The following is a 27,211-nucleotide window of genomic DNA, read 5'->3' as shown; positions in this document are numbered from 1 at the left end:
CCATCTGAGGAAACATAAATAAAGTCTACCATCAAAAATCTCCAGTTCGTCAAACTGCTTCTCGCTCTGGAACATTTCCACATAAATGGAGATGGTGAAGGAAGGCTGCACTCTGATGATCCAAGAGCAGGTCTGGGAGTTGGGGTAGTTTTTTGGGAAGCCCGGACTCAGGATCACACCAGAGGAGGCAGATCGCTCCTCGTTTGCAGGACACTGAGCTGTAGGGTAGACACAGCATTCACAGGAATCATGGTTATTATTGCAAATCGCAATGTGGTTATCCTACTAACAAAGCACTAGATGCAAGCTCAAGAGTATTCCAGTAAAGACAGTAAAGTTTAAAAACTTTCTCTAACATGCGCAGCGCTTCTCCTACATTCACCTCAGGGGCCGCGAGCCTTGGTTTGAGGAAGCAACAAAGTGAGTTGAAGCTTTTTGTTAATCCGCCTTGTGGGCGGGAGGGTGGAGGAAACAAACTAGGAGAACTATCGCTTCTTCATGGCATTGTACAGAAAGTACAGACAAGCCAAACGGCTCAAATTTACAACTGAAAGCTTTGCTAAGGATAACTGGAATGCTTTTTTCCCCTTGCTCCCAAGACAGCTGTCGGCTACTGTCTATTTGTTACCATACAACAAAACAATGTTGCTTCTGGTGCGTCGGTGCCATCTTTTAATGGATTATGTTTTTTACAAGCTTTGATTACAAGAATAACACTAATGATTCAGCATCCTTATTATTTCCGATCGCTGATCCCCGACCGTCTTTAACTTATTTAAGTGAAGTACACTCTTTTGGATGTGTTTTGCAATTACCATTATTCAAAAGATGCTCATTACTGTAATATAGTGCTTTATTTCTGTATTACCATGAAAAAAAGGAGGGGGAAAAAAACCTAGATGTTCATATCCTGGAGGAACAGGAAATATAGAATGATTGTAAAGTTTTAGGCTTCATGCAGCATCACTTTTCCATCATTTTTCAAAAATATTGTATTCGAATATTCGGTCTATAATAATAATTTATTATTATTATTATTACATTACAGTAATCAGAATAATTAGTTTTACATTACATTCAATAGTTAAAAATGCAAAAATAAAGTTAAAAGAATATAACAAATTAAAAAAAAAAAATATATATATATATTTTTTTTTTCTGCTAAATATAATTTATTTTGATTGTGAAATATATAACTCACATATTTCAACAGGTTTTGTGAGTCTTTTCTTTACTGACCTTCACATGCTGGTGGTGGTCCCTCAAATTGCAGGTGAGAGTTCAGCTTACAGGTAACCTCATCGCTGCCAACCAATGTAAATCCAGGAAAGCATCGATACCTCACAATATCACCTGCATGGTCAGTAAGAAGAATTCAACATTTTTCAATATTTTTTTTTTCATCATGTCTTTGATATTCTTTTACAATTGTCCTGCTGTTCATACCAATTTCATAGTCCTGGTCTTCCAATAATATCTCTGCTTGTTCAACCATAGGGGGAGGAGGGCATTTCTTGAGCCGATAAGCTAAGAAAATGAAAAAAGAAATTCTGAAGCAATTTGGCTTTTCATTCACCTATGTAAGCATGACATGACACAAAGCAACCCACCTAGAGTATAAATCACAAATACAACATGTGACAATGAATCGTTCTATGAATCGACATACTGAGAGCCCTCTCAAGAATCAAAAGTTGTATTTAAGCTACCCGTCTATAACTCACAAATATGCCAGACTTGTTCTGGAATGAAAGTTGGAAGTTTAGATGAAAGACTGTTTCATTTTCACACTCCGATTTTCCTATGCTGTTCAACACATGCCTGCATGCTGACACTGATATCAAAGAGGCCAAAGGAAGCTTCTATTTTTGACTCTTCTAATCTCCTGAAATAATGTGATGTCATCAGAAGGAGCAGTCATGCCTCCTTAGTGTATAAAAACAAGTTGAATCCCATGCTTTAAATATATTTCGAGCCGCACTTTACGGTATGCATTGCACTTCTGTGCCAACATTTTTCATTTGAAGGAGAAACTAACCATGGAAATTGAGGACAAAGAATCCACTTGTCGAGAAGTCGCTGTGGAACTTGATAAGAACCTGATTGAAAGTGCTGTAGGCTGACTCGAGGGCTGTGTTGCCGCTGAAAATCCCCAGCTGCGGGTAGCTTTGCTCTGGGCCGTCCCTGGAAGAGGGAAACATGCATTGAAATTACATTACAACCTGTGATCCTGCCATTAAACAGCATAATATTGCCTCAAAATTCCAAGTGGTTTGCGAAAATTGATTTACTTACAAAGTTACAGTGAGATTGTGCTGACTTTTGAATAAAAGCATTACATTACAGACCAGCTTTAACAAAAATGATGACTTAACAGACTAGTCTGCTTGTTTAATGACTTCTAAAGCGGCAAAGATGTGTATTTCCATATTATTTTAATCAACTTAGTACCGTTTCAGATTATTCAGGAGAAATTACAACATTCTACTCTGTGTTCTGGTATTATTAACAAAGCAAGATTTACATTCATTTATGTCTGTAACTTTAGTAAAAGAAATGAAGGTGTTTAAAATGAAAAATCATTGGGTCAATATTTATGAAAACATGTCTGGCCATATTTGAAAAAAGGTCAAATATAGGCCACACACACACACACACACACACACACACACACACACACACACATATATATATATATATATATATATATATATATATATATATATATATATTTGGTGGGTTGGTTTAGCAATTAAAAAAAAAAAAATGTTGTATTAAAAAACTGCATTACAATAATATAGAGCACAGTAATTACTTAGAAAGTAAAACATCTTAATACCCCGTATTAATGTCAGGTTAATAATTGTTAATGGCATATTAAAGTATTAAAGGCACAGTAATTTTCACCTCTAGAGGTCGCTTACTCAAAACAATAACAAAGACGTAGCTTGATGACACAGTGACGGAGCGTAGAATCATGGGAATTGTCGTGCAAAAATCATACATATTGTACCTTTATTTGTTATTGTAATTAAATATCTAAAACGTCTGTATACATTCTTTCTTTTCTTTCTTTCTGAGAATTACCCCAATGCTTTGTGTGAAAAGCTTCACAACTTCAAAGACAATTGAACTTTTCTTGAAATATTGCTATGCACAGTGACCACAGACTACAAATATTTGTAAACAAAGTGGAGCTTGATTTGCGTAACGATTTGCTTGACGTACAACAACAACAGCAGCATTAGTATAGTTTGCAAGCTTAAATAATTGCCTTGTCCTCATCTCAGTCTGATATTTGCCAAACGACTCGTTAAATGGAGCTGTGCTCACCAGACGGCGATATAGTCAGTCACGGGCTCAGTTTGGAGCAGGGTGAAGTTGATGTAAACTCCATGACCATGAGGCACGGTGATGAGCCAAGTGCAGTCCTGAGAGTCTGGGTACTCGTTTGGGTACTCTGGAGAGAAAATGGTGCCGTTTGGAGCCGTCACGTTGTAGCCACAGGGAGCTGTGTGCAAATAAACATTACTCAACCATGACTGCATTAGTAATCTGTCTTTCAGAATGACAGCAAATATTAAACACCAGGGAATGCAGCAAAATCTGAATGTTAGGGGAATAACTCACCCAAAAATGAAAAGTCTGACATTATTTACTCACCCTCATGTTGTTCAAAACCCATATGCTGTTATCCCCTTCCCCCAACCACCACCACCCACCAGCCCACAAAATTCATAATTCTCCAAAATGGACCAAAAGCAACATACAAACACTATTTTTAAAAAAAGCCCTTATAAGATACTTATAAGTATATCTTTAGTTGGACCTCAGCAGTACTTCCCTATAACTAAAGTGCAATAAGTACAAAATTAGTTGTTCCAATTTAGCAGAATTTAAATATATCAAATTAGTATACAATGGTACAATTTTAGCCAGGTTATTTATATTAAGTACATGAATATTTAAATGTATTTGTAGTATACTTAGCATAAAATAAATGTATTTCAAATACATTTTAGTATATTTATTTTTCACAAGGGTATAGCTGAGAGTACTGTTTCAATTGCAGATGAGTGAAAACTGAAGAAGAGAACAAAACATTCCTGAGGCTGCATTAAAGGACATGGATAGAAGATACTGGCACAGAGTTCACAACACAATAACAGAGTTACAAAAGAAAAAGAAAGAAAGAAAGAAAGAAAGAAAGAAAGAAAGAAAGAAAGAAAGAAAGAAAGAAAGAAAGAAAGAAAGAAAGAAAGAAAGAAAATGGCCAATAGTCTTTGCAGTTCAGATTCCCTGCAAACGGAAGCCTGGGAGGAACAAGTTGAGCGACTAATCGATAATAGACAGGTCGGCTTTCACACTACACTACCCACGCTAATCATCAAGGCTACAATTTAGAACAGCTCCCAGTAGCCTATGTCTCCACTGTTCAGGTCTTCAAAGTCTGTTTTAAAGATGGTTCTAAAACACAATGGCTTTTATTGTACTAGTAATACAAAGTAGTAACACTTCAGTTAAAGAGCATAGTTAAAAAGGCATTTGGGAGAGTACTGATAATACCTTTGTAAGTCTTGAAAAGTATGAGAATTTTTGATCCTTATTGTTTCAAAGTGTGGACAAAGGCGGCTAAAAATAACAGTGTGCTAATCAACTTGAGAAACTTAAATGCTTACAGGGATAGAAGGAAAAAGAACACATTTCTTTACTTTCTTTCCTTTCCTTTACCTTCACAGCGAGGAAAGGGGTGGTTCCACTTCCTGTTGATTCCATGCTGGCATGTTAGCACAGGGTGACCGACCAACACGTATCCAGGGAAGCATTCAAATGTTATGGATTGGCCTGCGTTGAAATCGCTGTTGATGATGTATCCATTGTGGAATGGATATGGGTCTTGACAGTTTTGTAATTCATATGCTAAAATAACAAACATAGAAAACAGAACAGAACATATAAATATCTGTAAAGGCATGTCTGGAAGTAGAAGTATTATATTTACTAGTGAGCCCACTTAAAAGAATTGAAATAATTAAAATAATTGTTTAATTCTGTCATTCCTTCCCCATAATCCTGTTGTTCCAAACAAATGTGACTATCTTTTGTGAAACATAAAATAATATGTTTATGTGTCATAGAAAAAAAGACAATAAAATGGGTTTGGAACAATATGGAGGTGAGTAATTTATGACAGAACTTTCATTGTTGGATGCATTTGTTTATTTCTTTCTTTATTTACACTGATAAAAATTATTCTGTTGTGAAGTGAATACTACAGAAAAAAATGTAATTTCTATATTGAATAAGTTATTTCAAGCAAGAATAAAAAAATAAATTTATAATAGTACTCAAAGCTTAAATTTATAAGCATTTTTTATTTTTTTTTTGGAATTGTTTGTTATGTTTACAAAGATTCTTAAAGTAAATATCAAAGTTATAAAATTATGTACCAACTACTCAACTTTCTGATCCTAGTTTAATCCGTCTTTTCACACAGAGGACAATTGAGGGACTCAAACACAACTATTAAAAAAGGTTCAAACATTCAAACAGTCCCTCAATTATCCTCAGTGTGAAAAGACGGATCTCAAAATCATTCAGTCACTGCTGTAAAGGGTTAAAATATCCAAAAGATGGTGGAAAACTGAAAAATCTGCAGGACCTGGAGGATTTTTCTGAAGAACAGAGCTCAGTTTAACTGTTCAAAACAAACAAGAGACTCATGAAGAACCATCACAAAACAAACAAACAGTCGTAGATCATCCAGGTAACCACACACAGTATTGAGAATCAGTGGTTCACATACTTATGAATGGGGTTATTTGAATAAATTCAGCTATTTTTTTTGTCTTGCGGATTATATGTAAATCTTTTATGTAAAATATCTTACTCAGGAGAGTAAAAACATGCATTTTGTATTATCTCCTTTATTTTGTTAAAATTATTCACATTTTCACAGATTCTGCAAGTGGTTCACATACTTTTTCTTGCAACTGTATATGTCAAGATTTATAGGGTTAAGATAAGTGAGATATACAGGTGCTGGTCATATAATTAGAATATCATCAAAAAGTTGATTTATTTCACTAATTCCATTCAAAAAGTGAAACTTGTATATTATATTCATTCATTACACACAGACTGATATATTTCAAATGTTTATTTCTTTTAATTTTGATGATTATAACTGACAACTAAGGAAAATCCCAAATTCAGTATCTCAGAAAATTAGAATATTGTGAAAAGGTTCAACATTGAAGACACCTGGTGCCACACTCTAATCAGCTAATTAACTCAAAACACCTGCAAAGGCCTTTAAATGGTCTCTCAGTCTAGTTCTGTAGGCTACACAATCATGGGGAAGACTGCTGACTTGACAATTGTCCAAAAGACGACCACTGACACCTTGCACAAGGAGGGCAAGACACAAAAGGTCATTGCAAAAGAGGCTGGCTGTTCACAGAGCTCTGTGTCCAAGCACATTAATAGAGAGGGAAGGAAAAAATGTGGTAGAAAAAAGTGTACAAGCAATAGGGATAACTGCACCCTGGAGAGGATTGTGAAACAAAACCCATTCAAAAATGTGGGGGAGATTCAGAAAGAGTGGACTGCAGCTGGAGTCAGTGCTTCAAGAACCACTACGCACAGACTTATGCAAGACATGGGTTTCAGCTGTCGCATTCCTTGTGTCAAGCCACTCTAGAACAACAAACAGCGTCAGAAGCGTCTCGCCTGGGCTAAAGACAAAAAGGAATGGACTGCTGCTGAGTGGTCCAAAGTTATGTTCTCTGATGAAAGTAAATTTTGCATTTCCTTTCAGAGTCCTAGAGTCTGGAGGAAGAGAGGAGAGGCACACAATCCACGTTGCTTGAGGTCCAGTGTAAAGTTTCCACAGTCAGTGATGGTTTGGGGTGCCATGTCATCTGCTGGTGTTGGTCCACTGTGTTTTCTGAGGTCCAAGGTCAACGCAGCCGTATACCAAGAAGCACTTCATGCTTCCTGCTGCTGACCAACTTTATGGAGATGCAGATTTCATTTTCCAACAGGACTTGGCACCTGCACACAGTGCCAAAGCTACCAGTACCTGGTTTAAGGACCATGGAATCCCTGTTCTTAATTGGCCAGCAAACTCGCTTGACCTTAACCCCATAGAAAATCTATGGGGTATTGTGAAGAGGAAGATGCGACATGCCAGACCCAACAATGCAGAAGAGCTGAAGGCCACTATCAGAGCAACCTGGGGTCTCATAACACCTGAACAGTGCAACAGACTGATCGACTCCATGCCACGCCGTATTGCTGCAGTAATTCAGGCAAAAGGCAATCATCAAAATTAAAAGAAATAAACATTTGAAATATATCAGTCTGTGTGTAATGAATGAATATAATATACAAGTTTCACTTTTTGAATGGAATTAGTGAAATAAATCAACTTTTTGATGATATTCTAATTATATGACCAGCACCTGTATATCGAGACTAAAATAATGTTTCAAGGCATTTATGACAAACGTACACACAACAAACGAGCTGCTAATCTGCACATTGTCACTAGTTCAGTAAAGAAGCAGAAAGCTTGTCAAACTAGCATACGAAAAATCTCCAGGCAGCATTTCAAGTGCACTGCTTATGATCAACAGCTGTATAATCATATTCTTTCATCCTGCATCATTGTTTGTGTATCAAAACATGGCATCAGTATTCCCGCCCGCAAAAGCCCGTCTGGCAGCACAGATCAAGGCTGTGCCTGGCTCTTTTCAACTCAGACTAGAGTGGATAAGAAAAAGAGAGAGACGAACTGTTTGACCTACAAGCGAGGAGACCAGACAATGGTGAGTTATTTATATCGAGTGGAATCCAAGTGCACATCCAAATGCACCATCTTATTGATTTTGAAATGCTTTCAAGACCCCAGCTGTCATAATGGAGTGTCCTCCCAGTGATCTCAAAGGAAGTGAATCTTTAGATATTTCCAATGATCCTGGTAAAAGGCCGTCACTCCCACATGAAGGGCCAATACAAAATCAAGGACGGCCAATGTCTGCAAGACAAGAGAGTGCAGTATGCAAATGGAAGTCACCCACCTTGGTAAGTGAGTTTAAAGCCCTGTCTGTTTTCGGAGTGGTCACTGTAGAAGTGGATGACTGTTTCGTGAGTGCTGCTCAGCAGAGGGGGCGGCAGCTGGCTTCCGCTGAACTGTCCAATCAGAGAGCTGCTGTGGTGCGGCCCATTGCGAACCTCTAAAAAATCGTGGTTATCCTCAGAGGTGAAGTTGAGAAATTGGATGTGCGCACCTGTGGAGTGAGAGGTCATATGTTAGACGTTCACAGTGTCAAACAGGCTGTGTGTTATGTGCATAATCTACATAAGGAATGTCTTTAAAGTGACAGGCTTTTTTAACCATTAACTCTGACTGGCCTGTACAGACCTGCTGCTTCTGCTGCTCTGAGATGCTGTTAATTGGTGAATCTCGAATTGTTTTTACCTCACGTTCATATGTGTGGGAAAAAAAAGGAAAAAAAAACCCTTAACAATCGTGTTTGCTCAGTAATTGGCTTCCTGTGAACTGTGATTCATTGCTGGAAAGCAGGAAGAAAACAAACATTTTACTAACAAACTGATCTTTATTCTACAGACTCCAGAGACATTTCACACATCAGAATCTATGTAGCCACCTATCTATAAAACCATATTTATTTCAACTCATAAAAAATTTATTATTTGAAAGTATAAATAAGAAATGTATTGTTGCATTTTTCATGTTTAGTTTTAAAAATGCAGGACCAATTGTTTGAGAGCACAAGTGAATCGTTTAATAAAATATTTCCATTACAAATTAGTTCTAGTATTAAAGGGATAGTCACCTAAAAATTAAAACTGTGTCGTTATTTACTCTCCCTCATGTCATTTCAAATCTATAAGACTTTTGTTTATCTTCGAAATACAAATGAATATATTTTCTATGAAATCTGAACTTTGACATTTCAAAACGTGTTAAAAGACATGATCGTTTTACTGTATATAATTTAGGCTTTTTCATAGTTAAAACGTGCTTATTTGACACAGCCAATAAGGTTTGTTCTTGCATGTCAAGCAAGCACTTTTGATCTTCCCTTTACCATATTTCATGTGCTATATGTATGTGCTCTGATTAATGTTTATATATTAATAAATGACTAAATAAAATCAGCATATAAAGTGACCTCTTAGCATCTCTTTAGAAGACTCTTAATTAATCGATTAAACTCAATTCATCATACAGGTTATGTTTATTATGTCTTCATGAAACTCTTCCGTTTTAGTTGCATGGAGTTTCAATGTAATGAACTAACAGCTTATGGATTTGGAATGACGTGAGGGTAAATAACTGATGACGTTTTTTTTTTTTTTTTTGTGTACTACCCTTTATCTATTGTACCACTAACCTGCCTGACAGTTCTTAAGTGTCACAGCACCACGGTGCTTATGCGTTGTGCTGTTCACAGTGCCAGGAATTATTCTTGCATACAACATCTCTCATAAACTGATGGTACTCTACTCTGTCGCAGCTCCAGAAAGTCAAACAGTTTTACTTTCTCTCTCCATTCAATCTTAAAACATAAGCTTTGCTTGAGTTTGACAATTGGTAAGACTCTTTTATGACTGAAATGTGACATATCAACATTATAGTCTGATATAGTATATACAATATTTAGCTCATTTTGAGGCATTAATTTGACAGTTGACTATCTAGAAGAATTTTGAAAAGTGAAAGGCCTGGACAAAATTCTTTGTGATGTATCATGAGTCGACAAATTCATGTTGATACATATGGAATCATGAGGTAGCCAACAATAACCAGCCATATATCCTCCTACACGGTCAATATGCAAACAAGGGGGTATACCATCACTAGAATTTTCCACTTCAAGATACTGAGGAATGGTTACAATGTTTTTGTTGTTTTTGTTTGTTTTTGTTTTGCAGTATTTTTTTATATAATTATTTGGTGACACTTTACAATAAGGTTCATTAGTTAAACATTAATGTATTAACTAACATGAACTGACCATGAACAATACATTTGTTACTTTATTTACTAATCTTCCTTAATGTTAGTTAATGAAAATACAGTTGTTCATTGTTTGTTCATGTTAGTTCACAGTGCATTAACTAACATTAACAAGATTTTAATAACGTATTACTAAATATTGAAATTAACAAAGACAACAAAGATTAATAAATGCTGTAGAAGCGCAGTTTATTATTAGTTCATGTTAACTAAAGTAGATAAATAATGTTAACTAATGAACCTTATTATAAAATGTAACCAATTATTTTATTTAAAGGGGTGGTTCAATGCGATTTCACTTTTTTTAACTTTAGTTAGTGTGTAATGTTGCTGCTTGAGCATAAACAGTATCTGCAAAGTTACAGCGCTGAAAGTTCAATGCAAACGGAGATATTGTCTTTTAAAGTTATGGCAGTTAAATGCCTACAAAAACGACCGGTTTGGACTACAAGAAGCTTCTTCCCGGGTTGGTGACATCATAAACCCTGCAAAACACGCCCCCGGAAACATGCAACAAAGTGGGCGAGGCCACGTCATGCAGCATAATGAAAGAGGAAGAGTTGTGTAAACTGGATGCGAGCGGCGCGGCGCGTCAAAAGATAATAGAACCCATTGTAATCTTTGGTATTTTCTACACAGGATGCGATGCTGAAGACAGCTTCCAGAATCTACACGAGTTCAATGCTGGATTTGCACAAAGCTAGGCTTTTACTGAAAGATGGAGCAGTTCCCACTTGCTGTTTATTGGCTTCAAACTGTAAGTACGTTTTATTGTTTGAACATGTCTTTTAAACGTATAGTTCTGTTGCTATTGTTTGGTTGCATCAAGGACATATACAAAGAGCAACTTGTTTTTGCTTCGCTAGCCAGTTAGCTGTATTATAGTGCATACTTCTAACAAACACCAACAAACATCTATATTCATAGACAAACAGTTGTTCATGCTATAAATTAAACGCTACCTTTACAAAAGTGCGACTACTTAGTCATGTATTCGGCTACAGTAAAGCTTTAATCAGGATAAAACTGTATATTGAAAGCTAACAAACAGCAGTGACAGCATCTTAACACTTTGACACAAATACTAAATTAAATTCCATTCTTAAACGTCCTTTAAAAGCCCCGATTGCTGTTCATCTGGGTCTGATTCGGGCTCAATTTGATACAGCAATATAATCAAATTGAGCATACAATATAACCGAAGCCCACGTAACCGTTAACAAATAGTAAGGGCCGTGGCGTTTCCGGACGCTTCAGCGAATCACGATGGCTCTGGATTACACTGGGCCCGCTAACCAATCTGAGCACATTGCATATTTCGGAGGGAGTGGCTTAATAGAAGCAGGAAGTCAAACGAGCCGTTCATATGACAGTGGAAACAGAGGTGTAGAATAAAGCTAAAATATATGAAAAATACAGCGTTTTCAAAAAAACAAAGCATTAAGACATGTTAAACTGCGCCCCAAAAACACAATCAAGCCTAGAAAAAAAACATTGAACCACCCCTTTAATATTTAACAATTGCACCTCAATGTTCTGGAATTCACCTATAGTTTATAGTGCTTTACACTGTGTCTACACCAGACATGACTTTTGAACGTGACAAAGCACTCGGACTATGTCAGAAACAGAACAGGGAATCCGTTTACTGTCGGGAATTTGTTGCGTTGTGCCACATCCAGTGTACACAATATCACTGATTATAATGGGTTATATTATATTTTGACGCGTCGTGCTGCTCACATCTGTGTAGACACGGTGTTAGGCTGCATGTATTTTTTCCCTTGCTTATTCCTTTTTATATCAGAAGGTAATTTGAAACAGTTTTGTGGTTGCTTGTCAAATTTTTTATGTCACTTTTTTTTTTTTTTTTACAAGCCGACAGGAAAAAGCATGAGGAATACTCCAGTGTGAAATTTTACAATTACGCACCATTAACTTCACCGCATCTTCAACAATTATTCGGTCTTTGTCTTCAACTAGATGATTTGAACTTAATATTTGTACATAAAAGAAGATAGTTGGATAATACGACAACAGAAGAATCAAACAAGTCAGCCGTTTTCACTGAAAGCATGTGTCGCTCCGAGATGCCTAGGGCAGCTCTTTTAAAGATTAGCTTTATTGTCATTCTGATGCAGTGCTATCCCCTAACTGCACTTAACTCTACCTATTCAGAATGTCCTAAAAGCTATAATCAGCACCCACAAAGCCATCTGTGTGTCTTATTCAAATGATTGTAGCCTGTTAACAGTGAAAGCTAATGCATTTTTGCTACACAGCACAAACATGATGGTTCTTGCTCTTGTTTGTGCAGCGGCTGCTTGATAAGGCAGAAAATTGCTTTTGGATATCTCAATGTTACATTGTTTTCTTCCAAGTTAGAGGGGGTTGAGAAGAAATAGTTGTGCTCCAGGATAAGTGTGAATGGCTTTTTTAAATGACATGCAATTACCTTGTTAACATCTGGAATGGTTCCTTTGTTCTCAACTCATTTGAACTGTGAGGCGGGAGAGAGCAAATGGGCTACGACTAAATGACTTCAGAGAGTTGTGTCGAATGCCAAAGTCTCAAACAACATCTTAAAAATTCCAATAAATGAAACCAAATAACACTCTTGTGTCAAGTGTCAGAACGTCAAATGGAAAGGAAGTATCACTTTGTGTCTGTCGGTATTCAGCACGATGCTGTCTGCTTTTAGGGATCTTTTTTTTTTTGGTAAATATCAGATGCATGAGTCTGCTTAGCTTAGTCAATGGGTGTCTTTCATGAAACACGAGTGAATTTCTATGTGTAACGTTCAGAAAACATTCTTACGCAATTGTCACATTCAATTCATGTTTCATTACAGAGTAAACAAACTCATGAACGCTGTCAAAATAAATTGTGTGTGAGTTCTGATTTCAAACAACAGCAAGCTTAAATCAAATATTGACATTTTAACTATTATTTCCTGACAAAACAAAGACATAAAATATTATGTAAGGTCCCTTAAAATCTCTAACTTTTTTCTTTAACAATTCATTAAAATAAACCAATTAGCTAAAATCTGATTTTCTTGTTGGAGGAAAAACGTGCCCATTTTGCAGCCCTCATGCTACTGAAAAACGTAAAGTCAGCATGAAATTCTGTACCCTACAGAGGATAAGGTTTTGGAGAACAGATGGATGGATTAAATGCTGTTTTCAATCCTGTATTGTGATGCATTTCTGAGTGAAACCAGACAAACACAGAGAAGGATTTGATTTTATAAGTTGAAATTGATCGGATCAAGAAAAGTTGGTGTTACGTACGAGAATGAGGAGAGAATAGAAATTGTGATTTCATCCAAAAATTAAATTAGCATCAGAAGTGGAGGTATTTTTTTACATTTTGATGAAGAATTGTGACAATTTTATGTTTATTATTCATTCACAACATGATCAGGTAAGTCCATTAAAAAAATAAATATGGCCGATTTAATTTCACTATATAAGTTAGTTTCCCATCAGTGCTGGTCATAATGCACCAGCATACTGCAGTGTACAAAATGAAGAGGACAAAACTTCTTGGGAGAAACCGTTTGAAGTTGTAATCTCCAGACAGCTGATTCAGTAGCAGCTCTCCGCACACTCACCGTATCCAATGGGAAGCACGATTCTCCAGGTGCAGTCCAAGTTTCCAGGGTAGTTCCCAGGGAAACCCGGGCTCAGGACCACGTTGCTCATATCGTACAGACTCCCGCCACACTTTGCTAAAAACACAAGACATAAAAAAGAAAGCCAAAAGTGTTTGGAAATTAAAAACTATGAAAAAGCCATATGGCTCAGAAAATGAGCCATCTGATTAGAATGGAAAGACATACCAATACAGAGTGGAGGGGGGTAATTCCAGCGGCGCACGGTTCCTGGCATACACGTTATGTGCGAATGTCCCTGGAAAGCAAGAGATCATGTGGTACCCTTTTCTATCACATGATTGCCCTTTTCTACCGGTGCGCAGGTGAGGTATATTGTATTTGTGTCTCAGGGCTGTGGATAATCAGCACCCTACCTGAAGCATGTATCCTGGCTCACAGCTGAACGACACAACCTCATTCACCATGTACCTGTCGCCATTCTTGATGCCATTGGCTGGGATCACGGGTTCCGGGCAGGTAGTCAGTCCCACAGCTAAATGGATCAGAGAAGGCATGGAGACAGGTTCTTAATACAGATTCTGGATATTATACCAGAGCTCTCAAAATGGATAAATAGTGTCCTATAGTGTCTATAGTGTCCTATAGTGTCATTTGAACGCATGTGCTCATTGTAATTTGATACTGTCTTTTATCCACTCGATTTCAGTACATAAATTTGCCACCATAATAGACTCTGCAAGATGTTGCCATGGCAACGGCTGTGGTGTGGTTCATGAGAGCGTGCTTTCTGCATTTCTCTTGTTGAGATATGCCACACGATGGGTGGCTTTATCACAGTGGTATGCTTTTTTTCTGTTTTTTTGTAAACAACACTCACTGAATGTTCATTTGTGATTAAGTTATACTGCAGAAATATGTCTACAAACAAAAAGATTAAAATAGAAAATTGTTTTTGTGATCTTTGGTGGTCACTAAAACTAATAATAAACTAAAATAACAATACATTAATAATAATACGTTAAGAAACAAGGTCAATTAGATCTGAAAGCAAGATGATGTTTCATGGTCATCTTGCATAGTAATGCTGAAGCTGAATTTCTCATGTTGTGTTTATTGTCCTTTTTAAAAATATGTCAGTATAATTATTAATTTTTACTTCAGGTTTTAGTTATTTTAGCACATCAATGGAAAAGAGAAATTTTACCTTGATAACTAGCTGAAATAAAATCTATAATCTTTTAAATATTTCATTTTATTTAAATTAACAAAAGTTATATATATATATATATATATATATATATATATATATATATATATATATATATATATATATATAGGGTGTGATTTGTGGAAAAAAAAGTGTGTTTTGGAAAGTTTTTTTTTTTTTTTTTGAAAATTTGTTAAAAACCACAGTAGAGCTACATACTATTTTTGGCAGCTGTTACAGAAACATTTTTACAATTTATTTATTTTTTTATTTTTTTCTGATTTAACCTTGAGATTTGAAGTATTAGATAGCTTAGATATTTGCACCACTACAATGACACTAATAATTCTTAATTTCTGATAGAAATGCAAAATCAATCGGTAGTAATAGAATAGAATAACGAGACGCAAACCTTTACATTCAATCACGTTTGGTCCCATTTATTTTTGATAACAGTGCATACACATACAAACTTTAAGTCCAAAAGTGCATGCATTTGGAGAAATGCACATTTACCTCATATTTCATTAGATAGAATAAGCCCGGCCGTACGCAGGGTTTCATAATTACCGAGGTCAGAAAGTGTAGTTTGCTAGGGGGGTACGGGGGCATATGCTCCCCCGAAAATTTAGATTTCCCTTGTGTACATATGTGCATTTTTAAGACGTTTTAAGGCCAACAAATTGGATAACAATTTAAAACCATGTCAACAAATAAATGCATGCACAGTTTTGAGGCAGCTTTAATCGCATGTTTGGTAATTTCATGATGGTCATTGTTCGTAGTTTCTTTTGTACTTTATTCAAGCTATAATAAAGTAATTATACAGTGCGTGCCGGCGCATTTGCGCATGCAATTCTTGAGAGCGCGCCACGAGCACAGTATAGGCAGGAACACACCAAGCCGACGGTCGGCCGTTGGGCAGTTTTTGTTCGATGGCCGACTAAGTTTTCTCAGTGTGTTCCGCACCATCGGCTGAAGTTGGTCCTCGTCATCTTTTTCCGCCCGATTCGAAATGTTGAATCGGCGTCAGAGCTCGTCGGCCCGTCGGGCCATCTGATCATTCTAATTTGGCTGTTCAGCTACTGCCACCTGCTGGTTCGGAAAGGCATTTCATCTCACGCAGGCGCAGAACTGACGTGCTACTGTACGTGGCCGTCGGCTGTGTCTAGCGTCGGTTTGGTGTGTCAGGCCAACTTTGGACACAGACGCTGCCGACGTGAACCAACCCCGCAGTCTGCTTTCATCGCCACTAGTTCGTTGGCGTCGGCTTGGTGTGTTCCGGCCTTATAACGCCTGATTGGACAGTCATGTTAATTCTTCTGAGTTTTACCCACATAGCCTGACAACATCTTATCTGACCGCAGTTCACTGTTGTTCAACTGAAGCTCCCTATATATATATATATATATATATATATATATATATATATATATATATATATATGATTCTAGTTAACTAAAATGACCCTGCTGTGGGTTCTCACAGAGGATGTACTATAAAACTGGGCAGGGAAAGGGCTTATATGTTCTGAGAGCTGAGCCAAAGATGACAGCTCAAAGCTGATGGCGATGTAGCAAATTGAAGCGGTTTGCCAAGACCCTCTCTTTCTCACTCCATTTCATCTTTATTCATATCCCTCTAGTACATCAGAGTCAACATGATTCTTATATTTTCAACAAAGCTAATGTTGCAGCATATATTAATCCTACTGGTGTGTGGTGGTCGTCTGAAATGAAAAGGCAAAGTCCCTCTCAGCATTGGAGTTTTTTTTTTTTTTTTTTTTTAGTTCCATTCAGTAAATAAATTGTGTTGCATTTCCATTTAGTGTTTCAGGGTGTTTTTAGTGTTTCAAGGCATAAGGAACAGCATTCACCTTACACGATCGACAATAAAATTATTATATTTTATATACACTGAAAAGTGAACAGTGAATTGACTATCATTTATCTAAAGTGTATTTTTTATATTGGTCTAATCAAAATTTATTGCACAAAACAGAAAATATCATGCATATTTTTTAAAAAGACATCACAATAAACATTAAGGTCTTTCAAAGTTGTCTTTATTTGTATTAAGTATACTAAATTAAACATTGACTAACAAAATGTTATTAGTCTTATCTAGACTATTGAAAATTATACTTTCATATTATAGCTATTATTAGCTTTTGTTTAAATCAAAATGTAAAAAAAAAAGTTTTTAAAAATTTTATTGACCTACATTAAGTAACATTTAGGCTTATGTCTAAATAACATATATTGATTAAGTTTTTTTTATAATAATCTATTTATCTTTTTACTTTGTATGAATGTTTTTTTTTTTTTTTTCTGGGAAAATTATATACAGTATTAAATAAAAATGTACGTCATTATGCAACGAATAACGCTGCAGACTGTCATGAATGCGCTCAGGCTGAGGCTGTGGATTAGAGGTATTAATGCTGTAAATAATGTTCAGTTTCCTGCACAGACCAATCGTTTCGCTTCTTAAGACCTCATTGTTTTGTCGAGAGCCATGGGTATTAATTTTGTTTTGTCTAAGCCACGTTTGCATGTGTTTTTTTTTTTTTTTTTTTTTTTTTTTTCAGCACCCATTGACTTCCAATATATGAATCACCAAGGACCAGTTTCAGCTAAAAATCTTCTTTACTGTTCTACTGAAGAAAAAAAGTCACATACATCTTGGATGGCCTGAATGTGAGTAAATTAACAACAAATTTTCATTTTTGGGTGAACTATCCCTTTAAGGGATAAAAGAGTGATTTTACATCTGCTGGAGTCACTGTTGGGCAGTGTTACTTAAAATGACTAATTTACACATTGCTTAATACATATTTCTTTTGCTTTATCTCTGTACAGTTATTTTCTCATTCATTTTTTGGAAGATACGCTTGACAGCTTTTCCTCCGCAGAAATATATAAAAAATGCCCCTGATTAATCCACTGGAACACATACAGTAAAAGAAAAAAGAGCACAAGAAGGCAATGCGTGATAAAGAGTGTCACAGAAAAAAAAAAGAACAGAGAAGCTTATCTGAGCTCACCCCAGGGTCAAAATGGCCCTAACTCATAAACTCCACATTGCACTTATCTGTTTACTAACCAGAGAGATGCAGATAAGGTATTAACTGTATTTACTGAGGCTGCTTACACTGTATCAGAGCAGTTACAGTTTTTAATGCTGCTTTTGATGGAGTTTAATTAGCTTGGCTTTTTTACAGTCAACATACTGTCTTTTTATTATTATTATTTAAATGGATAGTTCACCCAAAAAGATCATTCTGGCATCATTTATGCCAAGTTTACACTACAGGATTTTAAGCCCGATTTAAGCCCGATTTGCAAGTTAACGAGCTCGCCGACAAAGTCGGGCTGTGATCGGGGGTAAATCAGCGGGTGATTGGAGCTCGCCAATCTTTATGTGTTATCTACTGAACGACGCATCAAAGAGGCTCGCTGACACGTCGCTGACACCTTGCAGACACCAGACAAATATCTAGCATGCTAAATATCTGGAGCTGTCAGCCGACTCGATATCCTGTGGTGTCACGTGTTGTGACGCAACAGCCAATGAAATATACATTGATGTCTATGGAAGCAGCAAGAACAATCCATTCAAATATAATTTGCCGACGTTTATTCATATCAGATACACATTGTGTAAGCTCACTCACTCTATTGTTCTCCCAGTTCACCGGCCACATGTACTTAAGGATAAATGGATGAATTCACGTTATATATTAAGATCAAGGTCATTACATTGGTTTTTAATTGCCAAAACACTCACTTGCACATATTTGAGAATCGGAATATCAGATAAAAGTAATACATCTGTCATACAGTGTGGCCGGCTGCCCACGGTGTGTCACTTGACAAACATGATGCGTCGTCATGGAAACAATAAAGGGAAACATTAACTCTGGAAGGTCAGCCAGAATGTTTTAAACTTATGTGTGAAATGGTTTAATTTTAATTGAATTTAATTCAAAATTTAATCTAATTTCCTCCCAACATCCATTTTCAAATAAAGTCGTTGGATGACAGTTGTCATCAGCTTGTGTAGTGTGTAAACTCCTGTTGCAGATCATTTAGGTAGTGTCACGTAGTGTGAACACCACAACCACTTCAAGACTCCACAGCAAGTCACGTAGTCTGAACAGCACAGCATTCTGCCGACGTTTAATGTCCTGTAGTGTAAACTTGGCTTTACTGACCCTCATGTCGTTCCAAACCCGTAAGACTTTCATTCATCTTCAGAGCACAAATGAAGATCTTTTTGATGATAGGTTATCTATGGAGGGACAGAAAGCTCTCAGATTTCATCAAAAAGATCTTCATTTATGTTCCAAAGATGAACAAAAATCTTATGGGTTTGGAACATCATAAGGGTGAGTAAATGATGACAGAATTATAATTTTCACTACCCCTTTAAGCTTTTTGAGACCAAAATGTTCAACTGTAACTCCAAGTACTTTCAGATTATCAAATCTATTTTGTGACTAGTCACGTGTAACATTACTGCAGCCAGTGCTCCCTAAACTGCCCTTTCACAGACAACAGAAAGAAACATGGATAAATTGGGCTGTCCCACTGGGAACACTGCCCTCAGTAATGGACAAATGGGACATGCAGAAAGTGAATTGGTATGGTGGTTTATATGAGGCTTGGTTTGAGCACACTAAAGGTCACAGTCTGAAAGGTTCACACACACACACACACACACACACACACACACACACACACACACACACACACACACACACACACTGTATTCTATTCCATATAAACACATTTATAAACTGTTTTCCTCACAGGGACCAAAAAATGTCCCCACAAGGACAAGGATTTCAGATATCGCCATCTTAGTGGGGATTATAGCTTATACGAGTAGCTGTGGGATATGGCTCTATATCAGCACAGCTGTGATTCGGCCATAGTTAATCACAGCCGTGCTGATATAGAGCCATATCGCATGGCTACGAGTGTGATATTGCATTTATAACACAGTTCGGACAACGGATTGTCCTCTTTTGTGAGGAACTACTTCCTTCCGCCATGGATTCAAGTTTCAAGTTTACAGTTAAACATTTGAGCCAAAGGCTCCGTTACTAATTCTAACACATCACTTTAGAACTAGTAACAAAGGAACATTGAGTTGCTTCATTGAAACTCATTGTAATGTGTAGAGTATTATGAGAGCGTGATCAAGAGCGAGTGTATTACCTGCATCTAGCTAATATTCTTCAGGTCAATCTTATATTCATAATCACAAAACATAACATAACTTTGTTTGATACGTCTTTGTAAGATGTTGTTTAAAGTAAAAACAACATACTTTTTTCCTTGTTTCAGTCCATTTCATTATAAAAGTCTTTGAGACTGACTCACTCATAAAGACAGTCTTGGCCGCCATCTAATGGCTTTCACTGAAGTCGAAATCACTAACGGACTCTTTCTCAATACCACAAAATATGGCATGTTATTTATATAAAATATTATTTATTGAACAATAATATTTAAATTATATAAATTAACAACAATAGCCATTATAACAGTAGAAGAAGTAAAATAGGAAATAAACAAGCAAACAGTTCAGTCAAACGTTCAAAAGCAGTGCTCTAGTTTGCGCAGGATTTAATTTAATGTAATAGATTAATAAGACCAAAGATTGCTTGGTTTATATACCCAAAACAAATTATACCTCATGTTTAAACACTATCTACATAAGAGCCAGTGGCAAATTCCCGAAGGACTGGCTGAGATTCTCTGTGGGTACATGAGCAGGCCCGGATTAAGAACACATTGGGCCCTGGGGCTATAGCAACACCAAGGGCCCCCTTTCATCTGATTGCCATGCCACAGTTTCTTGTACCACAAGAATTTTTTTTTTTTTTATTGTTATAAATGCACATGCAAATAAAGAACTTTTGTGATTGCGAAAAGTGCAGTGTCCCGTGAGTAACTCTACCGCTGTGTTAACGTGATGTGAATGTGTCGAGGTCGAGTTGTACGGATGGAGGCACCAGAACTGCAACTGATAGAATGTGCTTCAAAGGCAGATAGTGGAGACAAGTCACACGACATTGGTGTTCGGGATTTTTACACGGGTGATGATGATGAGAGAAAAACACTGACATTCTGAATTCAAACAGCAATAAAATCAATCGACTCGTCCCTGTAAATGTTGAAAACACCTTACGTTTTCATGAGAAACAATTACCATCCGAATAGGGCTTAGCTCGTTATAAGAATAATAACTTGCTGCAGCTGCTACCTCACCTTCTTCAACGTGTAAAGCACGCAGTTTCAGCTCAAAATACCCCATAGATTTTTTTTATTATACCATGTTTTAACTGCCTATTTTGGGGTGGCATTAAAAATGCTCTGATTTAGGGAGTGTTCATATTTAAATCCTCGTGCTCCCCGCCCCCAAGCTCGTGACTCCAATAAACATTGCATAAACAATACTGAAGTTCACAATATAACTCTCAAAATGGATCTTTATAAACTGTTCGTGATGCAGCATATCAGATCACGTAAGTATGGCATGTATTTTGTGGATGTTTGCTAACATTTGATTCTGAATGAGTTTGATAAAGCTACACACAGTTGGAGAGACTCGATAAGAATGAAGATGCGCTTATGAATTATACAGACTACAAGCGTTTTTGGGTTAAAAATGAAAATAACGACATGGCTCTGGTCTCCGTGAATACAGTAAGAAACATGATGAGACATAAATGTGGTAACTTTAACCACATTTAACAGTACATTAGCAACATGCTAACGAAACATTTAGAAAGACAATTTACAAATATCACTAAATATATCATGATATCATGGATCATGAACAGTTATTATGGATCCACCTGCCATTTTCGCTATTGTCCTTGCTTGCTTCACAATAGCCTACCTACAGAACTTCTGATGATTTGGCTGTGCAGCTCCAGGCGTTAATACTGGCTTTGCCTTGAACACGGGCTGGTATATGCAAATGTTGGGGGCGTAAATAATAATGATCCCGACTGTTTCGTTACAGTTGGTGTAATGTTGAGGTTCGCCTGTTTTTCTGTGGTGTTTTAAATAAGGAAGATATACAAAATGTGCACGATTGAAAACTACGTATTGCAATTAAATAGTGCTATTGTCCAGATACATTGTAAGGCCACTGTAGATGACACCAGTAAAAATAAATATATAAATAATACGTAAAAAAAAAAAGAAAAAAAAAAAAAAGATATGACTGAAAATATACTTAGAACATAGGGTTTTTTTTAGATTTTTTTATAAACCATGTAAGGTTAAACTGGATCCCCATTGTTTTCCAATTTTATTCGTGCTGGCATCAACAAACACAAACGCCGCAGCCGAGCAAATAATGAGAGCTGGTGTGCGCAGTCTTCTGCCTTTACCTGGCAGCAAAGCAGTAAGAGAAGAAAGAAATATGGCTCAGTGTGTGTGCATGTGTGTGTATGTGTGTGTTTGTGTCCCTGCCATGTGTGTGTTTGGCGGTGAAATATAGCGGCGAGTCTTGCTCTGGACTGTTACCAAGGGCAGAGGGTTCAGGATAATGAAAGCACCATGGTGACATGTTCTATACTCACTTTTGTACTCAAGGTGAAATCCAGCTGCGACGACACTGATATCTGTATGGAAGTGCAGGTAAAGCTGGTTGGAGGTGCTGTTCAACAAGGCTGGAGCCGTTGTACCTGGAAGATAACACCAGAGAGGGGCCTGAGCAGGAAAAGGGCTGGAGTTATCACACCAACGGACAGCGTGTTCTCATTCCAGCACTCACACACTAGCTAAATGATGAGAGTGTGCACACAGAAACAAAAGGGCAAAGGGAGGTAAGCAGCTGTTAATCACAGCAGGCGTATCGCTCTCGTGAAAGACTCGCCCGTTTTGGACATCAGCCAAATGAAACGGAGTCAAGTAAAAAGGGACGGCAAAGGAAATGTTTGACAGGCGCTAGTCATTGAAGTGTGTCGCTATCCTTCCGAGCTCTCATGGGGGAACTTTCATCACAGCTCAGAGGAAAGAGTCACTTATCATCCGACTAAAAAGCAAAACAGCTACTGCCACTCTGGATTCAAAGCAGAGGATTTTCCTTCTGCTTATACATATATGGACAGAACTATTATAGAGCGTGACATCTTTAATAAGTGGAAAAAAAGTCATGAATACTACATAACATCCTTAAAGTCAACATGAAACAGTGCTGCAGTGCAACTTATATAATTTCACATATTTCCAAGTGAAACGGAGAGTAAGTCTGTTGGTTGGGACTTGATTTTATCCTTCAGGAATTGGTTGGATTGTAAATAAAAAATGGGCGTTATGTACCAGAGTCCAGGCAGTTGGAGGGGTGGATCAAGTAATTACAGAAGTGCACCAATGAATTGTTCACATTTAGACCAGAAATGTGAAATTTTGATATTTTCAATATTTTACATAATAGGGGTTATTTTCTATAATTTCATATTTTTGACCGCTATACTTTTTTGCCACTTATAATTTTAGCAAATGTTTCTTTGTACCAAAATAGCATTTTATTTTGCAATTTATTTTGTTCTACCCTATCCCTAACATACAAAGGCTGTTTTTGCTACTGTATCATTTAGAAATTCCTGCCAAGTCACAGAATACTGAACAGGCACTGATAAGTAAATGTGGGCGGACATGTGTTAAAGAAATGTTCTGGGTTCAGTACAAGTTGTGCTCCACTGACATGTAGCCAGATATCAATTACCACAGAAATAATTCTGAGTCACCCCTCAGTTTGTAAAAACAAAGCAAAATCGTATATACAGTAATGCTTGTACAGTTGCACCAGGTTAAATGTTAATACACAGTTTGGAAAGCATCCATCAATCTTTTTTCATGATAAATATGTTGCATATTGTTCATGAAGTTAATGGTAAAATTGATGTTAATGTAGTTAATGTAATGTAATAAATGAATAGTTTGATTATAAGGACATTTTTGTTACTTCTATTGTACAATAAACATGTCTGATACTGTGTTGGGTCCCAATTGTTTTCCCAAGTAAAATTGTTAAAAACTGGGTCGTGAAGAAAACCAGTTGAAAGCCACTGTTGTACAGAAGACTTTCTAGACACTGGAATTCCTGTGCAACGAGTTAGTCTTTCTTAGTTCATTGTTAGCTCACATTAGCCCAGGTCTAAAATGTTAACAGTTACAACTTTTGATACTAATATATAGTTTTGATATAATTCCGATACTAGTATTAGTAGGGCTGACCGATATATCGCATGCGATTGTCACGTGCATTTCGTCAGTAAAGACGGTTCCCTGATTACCGCTAAATCGCCATCACCTGCTTTCAAATGGAGAGGCATTTAATAGACAGAGCCGTAGATCACTGACAAGCCACGCAATATCGCGTTCATTATCGAAGGCGATTCATCTGCGATATGAACACGATATTGCGTGGCTTGTCAGTGATCTATGGCTCTGTCTATTATATGCCGCTCCATTTGAAAGCAGGTGATGGCGATTTAGCGGTAATCAGGGAACCGGCTTTACTGACGAAATGCGCGTGACAATCGCATGCAATATATCGGTCAGCCCTAAGTATTAGTAAATGTTGAGATTAACTTTAATTTTTTTTAATCATTTTTTAATTTTATCAAATTGAACCTGTATGGAAATTGTAAAGTGTTATCATCTCACTTGTGGTAACATTATAGTCTGCATGGTTAATTCAAAGCATTTGAAGAATGTGATTTATGGTGTAAAAAGAGGGACAACTATATCTCACAACAACATAATAATAAATGAAGTAGAGCAGTGGCAAACGAAAATAAAATGAAGAAAATTTCTGCAAAGTATCACATCAGAATCCAACATCTCTGGTTCCTGCAGGCTTTCCAGGTTCTTTTCTCCTTTGAGCTTATTTGCTTTTTCCCATATTCTTTCCATATTCATTCCATATTCTTTTTATCTCCCCGTGGGAATGAAGGTACAATTCAAATACTGTGTAAAAGTAAATAAGGCTGGAGTAAACAAGATTGTAAAAAGAATCAACAAATACTGTTTATACTATTCAGTGCCTTAGTACGCCACCGCATAGCTACTTTGGATGAATGTTTAAATACACCCACATAGCCATGGCATGCTCTTAGAGAACAGTTTAGTTGGAGAAGAAAGATTTCTTTCAAACTCACAGCTGTAGCATTTATTCATCCATGGCTTGTTTATATCTTTACACAAATGTCCAAAATGGTGTCATGCGGTTGCCAGGAAATGGTTCCCCGGCATGTTTTGCACTGAAAACATCCTTCCCATCTGACTGCTAATATTCCAGTCGATCCAAGTCCAAGTACATTAGACTGATGACCGAAGCCTGAAAAATGCTCCTTTGTGCTTGAATGATTTGACTAATAATTTTAGGATGAAGTTTGACAGCTGCGTAGAGCTCATCCAGTGTCCAGCTATTCAGCAGTCTATCATCTCTATTAGGGACAAGGCAATCTAGAGAAGATCTTAAAACGCTCAGACGAGACTCAGATGAGCTTAAATGGACTTTGCCAGACAGAATATGTTACACTTAAAGTACTATATCACATTGGTTGCCAAATAGGACAAGGAGAGATGCATCCTCGCAGATTAGGGGGATTTGAGAAGAGGATTCTTTGTGAAATACATGCCCACGATTCCCTATAAGATGAGCACTGATGTTGCTCCCACACAGATGGACAAAAAAGACGAATGGCAGACTCAAAAATTAGTGGGGTAAATGATGAATGGGCAGCGTTTGAACTGGAGTCCAACCACATGTCTATTCATTATTGGTATGGAACCGAAGCTGTGGGAGATATTGTGCAGAAACATGAAGCACTCATTAATTTGTGACAGGAGGAGCAAATCCTAAAACACTACAGAGACTACATGTTCATAATGACAAAATAACAGGACAAATATATACAGAAATGTGGACTCTAGATAATATGAGCTATACAATAATATTTCTATAAAAATGTAACACTATTTTACAGTGTCCTTGTTAAACACGTTAGATGTACTTAGTATAATGATAACAACAACAATAATAACAGTAAATTATGCATAAACACATGCATAAATAACCCTAAACCAAACGCTATTCCTAACCCTATAGTAAGCACATGTTGTTAATTAATATTACTCAGTGCTATATATATATAATTACACTGTAACAAGGACACCTTAAAGTAGTGGGTTACACTTTATTTTAAGGTGTCTTTGTTATACTGTAATTATACAATTAAGTAATGAGTAATATTAAGTACTGTAACTACATGTGCTTACTATAGGTTTAGGGCTAGGGTTTGGTTTGGTTTAGGATTAGTTGCATGTAATTATGCATAAATTATACTTATTAGTAACTACATGTAACAAATGTAACAATGACACTGTAAAATAAAGTGTTACCAAACAGTGTAACCAAAAATATGATTAAATATTACATATAATAATCATGTTTCATCAAGTGGTTAAAATATATGCACTAGTTATTGATTAGTTTTACATTAATTATATAGTTTCATAGTAAGTCTCTGGGAGTGCTATTATTTACTAATTCGTTTATCAGAGTTTCATGTTAGCTAATAGTAGTTACTAAAATGTTAATATTGCATTCCCCTGTTGTTCTTTTGCAGATATTCATTAATGTTGGAACAATATTCTAAAGTGTTACCCATGATTTTCATAAATTTAAAAGCCTCTTTTGGAGAAATAGTGATTATAGTCAGATCTCAAGCATGTTTCATCTTTAGAATCCTAATGTGCAGTCAGAATTAGGTAAATAATGACAGCGATATCTTTTAAAGACACAAAAAAATGTGTGCACTTGTAATTAAATTGGTATTTGTTGAGCCGCAATTAATCCTGCATGATGAAAAGTGTAGGGAGACAGAAACACAAAACATATCTGACAGTTTAATTAAGGGTATTATCCTAATGGATTTGTGACTAGAGGAAGAATGAAACGACCGATTGTGATGGGCGAATGTGCGGGGGATATAAAAGGCGATCACGCAGGCGACAGGAGAGCGAAGAGTGCATTTTAATGGGCAGCCAAACACCATGCCTAATGATGCTGGCTCCTGATTCCCTGCCATGTCTTACCAATGCTCGCAAATGACTCCGGGCTTGTATAATTTGGACCATTGAGATCTAAATGAGGGGAAATTACCGTTTTATCATCAAATTCAATCATAGACTGGCATCAGGTGTCTCGGGAGACTGGGTGAAGATGATTTAGCATTTAAAGAGCTTCTTAGCTTTTGAGAATATGGCTTGGGGAAGGTGAGGAGTGCTAGACAGTG

General features: G+C 36.8%; 1 protein-coding gene across 4 annotated transcripts in view; it reads right to left on the bottom strand.

The window, feature by feature from the left end:
• LOC125277427 (CUB and sushi domain-containing protein 1-like) overlaps nt 1–27,211 on the bottom strand; it is a 750,178-nt gene that overhangs the window by 63,329 nt on the left and 659,638 nt on the right. For all 4 annotated transcript variants that reach the window (XM_048205771.1, XM_048205772.1, XM_048205773.1 and 1 more), the window contains 11 exons: nt 22,484–22,588; nt 14,084–14,202; nt 13,896–13,965; nt 13,668–13,784; nt 8,085–8,294; nt 4,732–4,920; nt 3,334–3,511; nt 2,039–2,184; nt 1,447–1,527; nt 1,240–1,353; nt 30–218 (listed from right to left, as the gene is read on the bottom strand). In XM_048205771.1, coding sequence (XP_048061728.1) covers nt 30–218; nt 1,240–1,353; nt 1,447–1,527; nt 2,039–2,184; nt 3,334–3,511; nt 4,732–4,920; nt 8,085–8,294; nt 13,668–13,784; nt 13,896–13,965; nt 14,084–14,202; nt 22,484–22,588 — 1,518 coding nt within the window. The remainder of the gene's footprint in view (nt 1–29; nt 219–1,239; nt 1,354–1,446; nt 1,528–2,038; nt 2,185–3,333; nt 3,512–4,731; nt 4,921–8,084; nt 8,295–13,667; nt 13,785–13,895; nt 13,966–14,083; nt 14,203–22,483; nt 22,589–27,211) is intronic.

Source organism: Megalobrama amblycephala, linkage group LG10 (assembly GCF_018812025.1).
Source record: "Megalobrama amblycephala isolate DHTTF-2021 linkage group LG10, ASM1881202v1, whole genome shotgun sequence".
NCBI classification, from domain to species: domain Eukaryota; kingdom Metazoa; phylum Chordata; class Actinopteri; order Cypriniformes; family Xenocyprididae; genus Megalobrama; species Megalobrama amblycephala.
This window is presented reverse-complemented; position numbering and strand designations above follow the sequence as displayed.